The 9,850-nt window shown below is 34.8% G+C and overlaps 1 protein-coding gene across 8 annotated transcripts in view; it reads left to right on the forward strand.

Moving 5' to 3' along the window:
• Nucleotides 1-9,850, forward strand: part of LOC106872101 (E3 ubiquitin-protein ligase XIAP) — a 42,697-nt gene that overhangs the window by 9,546 nt on the left and 23,301 nt on the right. For 2 of the 8 annotated variants that reach the window (XM_014929484.2, XM_052978441.1), the window contains exons 2-3: nucleotides 6,609-7,629; nucleotides 8,627-9,761. The exons of 4 other annotated variants lie outside the window; for them this stretch is intronic. In XM_014929484.2, the coding sequence (XP_014784970.1) occupies nucleotides 6,651-7,629; nucleotides 8,627-8,754 (1,107 nt within the window). In that variant the 5' untranslated portion in view covers nucleotides 6,609-6,650 and the 3' untranslated portion in view covers nucleotides 8,755-9,761. Of the gene's footprint in view, nucleotides 1-6,608; nucleotides 7,630-8,626; nucleotides 9,762-9,850 lie in introns of those variants that run through there. 2 more of the 8 variants (XR_008267180.1, XM_052978445.1) reach the window with 2 other exon arrangements.

Below are 9,850 nucleotides of genomic sequence, written 5' to 3' on the forward strand. Positions count from 1 at the left end.
TTTTTTTATTTCATTTCCGGGTAATATATATATATATATATATATATATACAATTTCATTGAAAATAGTCATTTTGTTTAAAGTTATGAGGGGAAAACTCGGATCTTGTGAATTTTCTGAAGTCCACTCCACACCACACCCCAATTTCTTTCTGCGCATCCTTGTTTTCATATTCATTTCCTACACATTTTTTTACACCCGTTGCACTATCTTTTTTTTTATTTCATTTCCGGGTAATATTGTAAACATTAACCCGGTTTTTTTTTATGTTATCATCTTAGTTGACCTAATATACTGCAAATGCATTTTTTTTCTGTGGAAAACAGAGGGTGTGGGGTGGGGTGTACCCTGAAAAATCCTCCGGCTCTAATCTCACCAGAAAACTTTTGTTTCCATCGTTTTTTTCTATGTTATCATCTTAGCTGACCTCTGCAAATGCATTTTTCTGTGTATATATTATATACCTCACAAAAATACTGTCAAGTAATTGTAAACAAAATTAGTGCTGGAATCAATCCTTCACAAAAATATTGACCACTCACTGAAAATTGTAAATGTTTTTCGAACTTTCTGTCTAAGAACTCTTGCAGTACCATAGTCTGTGCTGAAGAAAGTCTGACAAATATCCTGTTTCATCAACATTACATGATAAACCACAAAGAAAATTTTGTTGACACCACATATGCATGCATACACTGAACATTGAACATTTTTGGTGAGATTTAAAAGAATGGATGAAAAGGCCAGGTATTCATTCAAACTATCTACACCAGTACCTGGCCAGGTATTTATTTATCTCTCCTACAGAAAACCAAAAAAAAAATTGCTGCAGCAATTTTTTATTGCAGCAAAATTATATACACCCCTCCCAGATTGCCAGCAAAGGATTGATTCCAGCAAAAATCCAGAGACAGAAGATATACTGGACTGCCCTTTAACTACATGAGATTAGCTAAATACTTTTCAAATTTTAAATTTTAAGGTCAGTTGGTTGATATGTTTCATTAAAATCTTTGTAAATTACTTCTCCATACCCAAAATGTGCTGCAAAATTTTGTTTTATTAATTTATGGCAAAAATTCATTTACAGTGCATTACAAGTTCAATTAAGATAATAAAAAAAAAACGCTCGTGGGTACAGCCTACCCCGCCTCCTCCATTTTCCACAGAAAATATGCATTTCCGGTATAGTAGGAGGTCGACTAAGATGATAACATAAAAAAAAATCATTGAAAAATAAAATTTTAGGTGAAATTGGGGCTGGAAAGGGGAATTTCTGAGGTTCCGACCCACCTCCTCTATTTTCCATGGAAAAAATGCATTTCCGAGAGCTTATGAGGTCAACTAAGACGATTGTACCAAAAAAAAAGATGTGGGAAAAAAATTATTTACTTCCGAAATTGAGTCTGGTGTGAAACTAAAAATTTACCGATTCTTTTGACATTATCATGTATCAACCAGACTCTCAGGTGTTGTTTTACTCACAATGTACTCTTCTTTTCCACCTTTACCCAAATCGTTTTACTACATCATTTTCCCATCATTGGAGAAGCTTTCCGAGTGGCCATTTCTGATCGCTTGGACACCATTCAGCAACTGCACAGGTCCATGTCTGTGAGCCTTGCAACATGCTCAGTCCTGCAGAACTTGTGTTTTCTGTATTATGCGATCACATTAGTCTCACTACTCTGTTCTCCAGAGGGGGTTATTTGGGTATATTCTAAGGCCCAAAGTATACCAAACAGCCACACAAATTCACCTCTTGTATTTTTTCCTTGTTTTGTTTTTTAACTTTTTTTTTGTTTTTTGTTTTCAAAATTATGCCAATATGTCTGGAAAATTACATTTTATAGAATAATATTCAATTAATAAGTACCAGAAAGGAAAAGAGGGAATATTCCACAACAGATTTTTTTTTTTTTTTCATTTTCAGCATAATTGTAATCTACATCATCAAAACGGATAGGATGACAAAGTTGAGGTGCATGAAATATCACTTCCATCCCCTTTTTTCACACTAAATTTGGATACAAATGTAATCTACACCATCTGAAAAATTTCACTACAAAATACCCATTTTCCCGAACTTTATGAGGAAACAAAGCTGATCCATGTAAATTTTCCAAATTCTTCTTCCACCCACTCTGAAAATTATTCTTACAGCAAATTCTGATATAGTCCTTATCTACATCATCTGAAATGGATTTGTAGAAAATTTCATTAAAAATATGTTTTTTAAGAATGTTATCAGGAAACAAGTTTAGGGGTCACACTTGTGTAGCTATGTTTCAAAAACTATTTCTAAAGTACAGGGGACAATTTGATCAACTAAAACTTTTCAAACTTGGGCTCCAGCATGGTCACTATCCAATGGCTAAGACAAGTGAAAAAAAAAATAAAAGAATCTCTTCTCAATAATGTTATCCAATATATATTGTGGCTTAAAATATATATATATATAAGACAGGATGGTCATATATGGATGTCATTCCTTATAGTTCTACAGGATCATTGTTGACCTGGAACCAAATAACAAAAGCCAGGGACAGACGCATGTGCAAGCATTTGTATGTGTATAGCTGTCACCCAAAATGCTAGAAATAACAACTATATATATATCTCATCAATATAAATTTCATTGTTAAATTAATGCATAAAAAGGAGGAAAGAAGAGATCCTCAAACTGGATTTGGCCTGAATGCTTGCAACTGAGTGGGTTTTAATAAAGTTTCCCCAAGGTGCAAGGTTGTGGTATTACACTTTGGGATTTGAACTCAGAGAGCCACAGCAAACATTGCAAAGCATCTATTTGGTCTGACATTCTTGAAGTTCTATCAGTTCACCACTCATACCTGTGAAATGCAATGTAAATATAGTATAATGATGTAATTATTTAAATGAAAGTGTGTGTATGTATCTATGTCATTCCATCATGTCGAACCTTTAATCCCTACACATTTTTTCCTCACTCAATTTTTTTCCATTCTCGCCTCATTTATTTCCTCTCAACTCTTTCTTTCAATGAGTGTAGGCTTGAAACATCAAAGACTTTTCCATCCTTTCCGAGCATCAAACTAATACACCTGCTTGTTGTTCCCTCACCTGTCTTCATCTTTTGTTTTCTGTAAATTTGTACTATATATTACATACACTCACATGGTCATTCCAGTTTGATCTTGTCTGACTGAACTTCCTCCTGTCCTCAACTCTCATCTCTCCTACGATATTCTCAAACTTTCAGTACCTCTTCTCATTCACCCAACCATCACTCCACCCAGATGACTGCTGGATCTTCGTTCTCTTTCAAACTCTACCACCATGAATCTTATTGGCTTTTGTTTATGTGTATATATATATGTGTATGTGTGTGTATATATATAGAATAAGAATAGCCTGTGCAAAGTTCAGAGAGCTCCTACCTTTGCTGGTGACAAAGGGCCTCTCACTCTGAGCAAAAGGTAGACTGTATGATGCATGTGTATGAACAGCCATGCTACATGGCAGTGAAGCATGGGCCATGACTGCTGAGGATATGCATAAGCTTGCAAGGAATGAAGCCAGTATGCTCTGCTGGATGTATAATGTCAGTGTGCATACACAACAGTGTAAGTGCCCTGAGAGAAAAGTTGGATTTAAGAAGCATTAGATGTGGTGTGCAAGAGAGACAACTGTGCTGGTGTGGTCATGTGTTGCAAATGGATGAGGACAGCTGTGAGAAAAAGAGTCACACCCTAGCAGTTGAGGGAACCTGTGGAAGAGGTAGACCCAGAAAGACCTGGGATGAGATGGTGAAGTACAACCTTCGAACATTGGGCCTTTCCATTGACACTCGTGCCAGTGGAACATTAAAAGCACATCCAAACGTGGGATGTAACCAGCCCCCTTATGAGTACCCCTCATTCATTGCACAATAAACTTTGCTTGTGAAGACCTATTGAGCAAGTGAAATCAAATCAGAATCGCTGATGTGACTGATGACAGTACCACCTGATTGGCACGAGTGCCAATGGAACATTAAAAGCACATCCAAGCATGATTGTTGGCAGGGCCACGGGTTGGCTCCCGTGCCGGTGGCACATAAAAAGCAGCATTTGAGCATGATTGTTGTAAACTTTGCCTTACTGGTACATGTGCCAGTGGCATGTGAAAAACAACATTCAAGCGTGGTTGTTGCCAGTGCCGCCAGACTGGCTCCCGTGCAGGTAACACCTAAAAAACACCTTTTGAGCGTGGTTGTTACCAGAACCACCTGACTGGTCATCATGCTGGTGGCATGTAAAATCAAGTTGCTGCTGGGGATGTTGTGGATTGTCAGGATTAAAGTAGACTCACTGGCCATTATCTAGATGTTCAGCTAGATGGATAACAGTTGGATGCTGTTCATGCAGCAGACAGTTAAACAATCTCCAGGCTGTTTCATTGCTGCTAATGTAGCATGCCATCTGGTAGCATGTCACTTCATCATCTATGTATTGGAAGTTTATCAAGATATAACATTTTCTAATCCCTATCCAAGTAGAAATAGTCACATCAGATTTAAACATTTTATTAGGTCCATTCCACGAACAATTATTTGAATAACTCATGTCGATATCTGTAACTTATGTCACAGGAATATTGGACTTTAAAATTAATAAAGTTTATCGTATAAATTGAAAGATATCCTACAGTGTACATTGCTTAAAGGACCAAATGAATGAATGAGTTATATCAATATAATAAGAGTTTTCAACATGACATGCGTCCATATACAGATCTTTCATTATTTAGCAACCTTACTGTTTCTATTCCTTCTGAAAATTACATAAGTTGTGTGTAACATCAAATTTTAAGTTTTACATTATAATAATTCCAGTTCTTCACAGAGGCCCCCTGCAACCATAGGGGTTGCAGGGGCTTAGCACTGGCCCTGCTGTAAACAAATTCATGGTTTAGGGTTAGTAATTAGTGAATATGGTGTTATTGTAAATATTTACCAAATTTTTATCCAGTCACAATTATGTTTATCAGCAACCAGCCTTTGTGTGAAAGTGTTGGTGTAAATGCATGCTCAACAGGACCATACACAGAAATTTTGTTTCAGAAAAGTACTTCTTACATACCTTGCTGTCAATTCAGTGGATTAATCCCAACAAAATACTACAAGGCTAGTCGCTGGATCAGCACCTCTGTTTGTGTTCTTCATTCCAAAATAATAAAAACTTTAATATACTTCCAAAATGGAATTTCATCTATGTGTATCTGCATGCATATATGTGCAGGTGTGTGTGTGTGGTGGGGATAGTGCACAAGAAAGATATTTACAGAAATGTACTCATAAAAATTCTATTAAAATAAATTATCTTTATAAGCCATGTTTGCAATTCTCCATATAAATGATAGCAAAGTGTGTATCAAATGAAATTAAAATCTTAGTTCAGTGACAGATCAATCAAGTTAGTAAAGTTTTAACGTTTCTGCTAACGGCATATTCTCTCTTCTAATTAAATATTGAAAAAGAGAGAAAATGCTGCTCTCTCTTTTGCAAGAGAAATTAATTTTGGCAGTAAGGACTAAACCCCTTGTTTGATTATAACAATTAAAAAGCGTTTATCTTTACTTTTAAAAAAAGAGGTGGGGTGGTAGACATATGATGGAGAATTATTCAATATTGTGTTTGCCTCTATCAGAATTGTTTACCTTCATGCCAAATTTGGTGCAGATTGATCCAGCGGTTTGGCCATGCATTGAGGAAACACACACACACACAGAGTGAATTTTATAGATATAGAAAGATAGAGTTTGGAGCAGTCCTCTAACTTGCAGATCCCATCACACTGTCCAACCCATGCCAGCATGGAAAACAGACGTTAAATGATGAGGATGATGATGATGATGATGATGATATATATAAGATTTCATAAGCAAAAACAAGAAAACACAATATTATCCTGAATAATGTGTCATCAGTGTTAACATGTACTACTCAAGTACACCTGCAACTGTTGTAAGCTATCATATTATTGCCTTTCAGAAAAGCTAATGGAAGGTAGGCATTTATGGAATAATCTATAGTTTACCAACTTGTATCAGCATGATGCAATTGAGGTTAAATTCACCAAGATGACAACAGAAAACTAAGTAAAAAATATTCAATCACATGAGCCTTGATACTTCCAACTTGATTAGTTTTGTAAATATTTATGCATTCTATTTATACATCTCTTTTTTTTTGTGAAGGCGCATGGCTTAGTGGTTAGGGCATTTGGCTCATGATCGTAAGGTCGTGAGTTCAATTCCCAGTGATGCAATGTGTCCTTGAGCAAGACACTTTATTTCCTGTTATTCCAGTCCACTCAGCTGGCAAAAATGAGTAGTACCTGTATTTCAACAGGCCAGCCTTGTCACACTGAATCTCCCTGAGAACTACGTTAAAGGTACACATGTCTGTGGAGTGCTCAGTCACTTGCACGTTAATTTCACAAGCAAGCTGTTCCATTGATCGTATCAGCTGGGACCCTCATCGTTATAACTGGCAGAGTGCTCCTTACATCTCTTTTTACTTTGTAGTTTATACAACTTCATACAGAAAAAAAGTCACATATTTTTTTATATTTTTGTTATTTCAGTCACTGGATACAAATAATGATCAATAATACTGACAGAAAGTAATGGAAAATCTGAAGACACAATCAGGGGACCTATGTCATGAAATAGGAAGATTGTTGACATTCTCTGGAGATATTCAACAAAAACTAACAGCTACAGAGCTTGCTGCAAATGGTTATTATTATAATAGTACAGAAGGAAAAATAATATGCTTTTTCTGTAAATCTGTACTGGAATTTTCAGATTCCAATTTTAAACATAAATATTTGTGTAAACATAAAGTTAACAGTTCTTCAGTTTATTTACATGATGATACAGATATTGAAAATGCTGCAGCTTTTAATGTTCAAAACACTGAACGAGAAACTGAGACTGTAGTAACAACTAGTACTGAAAAAGTTATTAATTCAAATAAAAATGAAATGCTTGATATGCAAAAAAGACTGGATTCCTTTGAAAATTGGGACAAAAGCATGCCAGTAACACCCACAGATTTTGCCAAAAATGGATTTTATTACCTAGGTTATGGAGATGCTGTTAAATGTGCATACTGCTCTGTCCAACTGCGCAACTGGAAAGAAAATGATGATGTCCATAAAGAACATACACGTTTTAGTCCAAAATGTCCAAATTTAGAATCTTTTATCAAAATGGATTTGAAATACGAACTGAATCGGATAAAAAGTTTTGTTCAGTGGACGACATCTTACCCATTAAAAGCTAAAGATTTGGCAGCTAATGGTTTCTACCACAAGGGGCCTGCAGATAATGTCTGTTATATATTTTGCAAATGTGAAATCAAAAATTGGAAAGCCAATGATAATATTAGAGGAAAACATAGGTCAGTTTCTCCGAACTGCCCTTTCTTGTGTGGGAAATTGGTAGGTAATGTACCAATACCAAATCAGAGTAATAAATTTAACTCTCCAAAACATCCACATTTTGCCTCATTAAGTGAACGTCTTAAAACATTTTCTTCATGGCCAGAGAATAAAAATCAAAAACCTGAATCTTTAGCAGATGCTGGGTTCTTTCATAATGGTAAATACATACAATATTTATATATATATATCTTTGGTTGGTCTCTTTTATTGTATTATTTCCAATTTCCATGCCTGCATTTATAGCATGTTTTGAAAATTGGTTCTTTACATATTGTTAGAGACAGCTGGGTAAACTAAGGTAAGCAAAGAAAATATGCCCTAACTCTATTTTTCAAGGGCCCAATATAATGACTAAGAAAGTTTGAGCTTATAATCATATTATCAATTTTACCATTACACCTAGCTTGCCTCTGAAAATTTAAAATTACCTTTTATTTTGTAAATAGAAACATTATTATTTCTAAATCTCTCAACGAGAGACATTCAGTAATGGTACTCTAAAGTAAAGATTATTTGCCAACATAATATGTCAGTCCTGGTTGGGATGAATGTTACATCGTCTCCAGCTTGCTATACAACACACTGTGTCCTTGTATTTTCGAACAGGGGAGTTTAGCACCCTGTTATTTAGAAAATTTAAAAAACATTAATAGTAAAGATAAATAAGAAAATATGGTACAGAGTAATCATCTTTTGAGGTTACTAATACTGTTTTGATCATTAGCATTTCTATTTTCTGGTGCCATATTTATTTATCAAACAGGAAAGAAAGAAATTGTCAATATGCAGATTGATGTATTAATTTCCGTGAAAAATAAGAGAAACACTATGTTATCAACCTGTACAACGCTTGTTAGTTGACCATTTCTTTCCTTTTGGTTTTATCATCTTAAAGAAAATAATTAACAAGTTTAAACTCATTCATCAGTCCTTTACAAAAAATTGCAATAACTTTTCTTTTGTTAAAAATGCTAAGTACATACTAACTTCATTTGATCTTTAGTTAATGGCAGACTCAGCAGAGAACTAGGCTGTAGTTAGGTCTCTTTACATTCTGAATTCTTGCACAATCATACTGAATTTTTTAATTCCTAATTAAATCTTTCAGACTTGTGTGTTTTAATTATTCTCTTTCATTTCCTATTGGTCTACAGGAAAAGCTGATACAGTAATTTGTTTTAGCTGTGATGGTGGCTTACGTAATTGGGAGGAGGATGACATTCCATGGAAAGAACATATTCGGTGGTTTCTATGTGCATTTCAGATACTTCTGCATATATGATCAACTAGGATTCTACAGAAATCAATAGATTAACACCAACACAGCCTTCTCAAAACCTCCCCATTCTGCTAAGAATAGAGAACTGTGCCTACTTTTAACAATACAGTTTGCTTTGCTACTTATTTTAGATGTCTATGTAGATACAAGTAGACTTAGATACCTTTTCAGCTGTCTCACTATTGACTCAGTGGCAAATCTTGGATGTGATAGTTCAAGGTAGAGAGAATTGCACAAGCACCCAGCTGGTACTTATTTGCTACTTAGTAGATTCAAGCTACATAAAGTGCCTTGCTTACTAAATCAAATGAAAGATTCTAAATACGTCAGAGAAGCAAATGTAAAAAACAGTGTATCTTCATATGACCCAGTAAGTTAATAAAAAATAACATCAATAACAACAAATGAATAACTTACAATTCATGTTTCCAATAAATAACCTTTATTAATTGCTAGACTAATCTTACTGCTTGAAGCATATTGCTACCCTTGTTAATTCACACATCTATTTCAAGAGTTAAAGGAACAATCTGAAAAAAGAAAATATTGGTCAGCAGTTATCTGAAATGTTAATAAGATGTCTTTAAAGTCAACCATTCCATTGAAGTGATGAGCTAACTCACCTGTTATTTTGTCCACTATCTCTGAAGATATGAAACATAAAATGTCAGACAGAGAAATGGAGAGAGAGAATTGTTTATTATCAAATGATTTTATTCAACAGTGAGTTGATACATAGTCATTCAATTAGCTGAAAATAACAGCCTAAACTCTCACAAATTACAATCAATCATCTTAAAGGAAAGCTATATTGAATTATATTCTGTACAAATGATGGGTTTATCATGGCTGGAACCATTTCTTCACAGTTTATTCAAATACAACTGATCTAGTAATATATAACAACAAAGTTTACTTCAAGCCAACTAATAAAGGCTCCTGCAATGTCACTCAGTTTGCTTGATATAGCAGCCATATTTCTCTCAAATCACATCTTACCATCAAAACTGATAACGGAATCATTAGATAATGTGTGTTTGTGTGTGTGTGTGTGTGTGTGTGTGTGTGTGTGTGTGTGTGTGTGTGTGTGTGTGTGTGT

This window comes from Octopus bimaculoides, chromosome 2 (genome assembly GCF_001194135.2).
Source record: "Octopus bimaculoides isolate UCB-OBI-ISO-001 chromosome 2, ASM119413v2, whole genome shotgun sequence".
NCBI classification, from domain to species: Eukaryota; Metazoa; Mollusca; class Cephalopoda; order Octopoda; family Octopodidae; genus Octopus; species Octopus bimaculoides.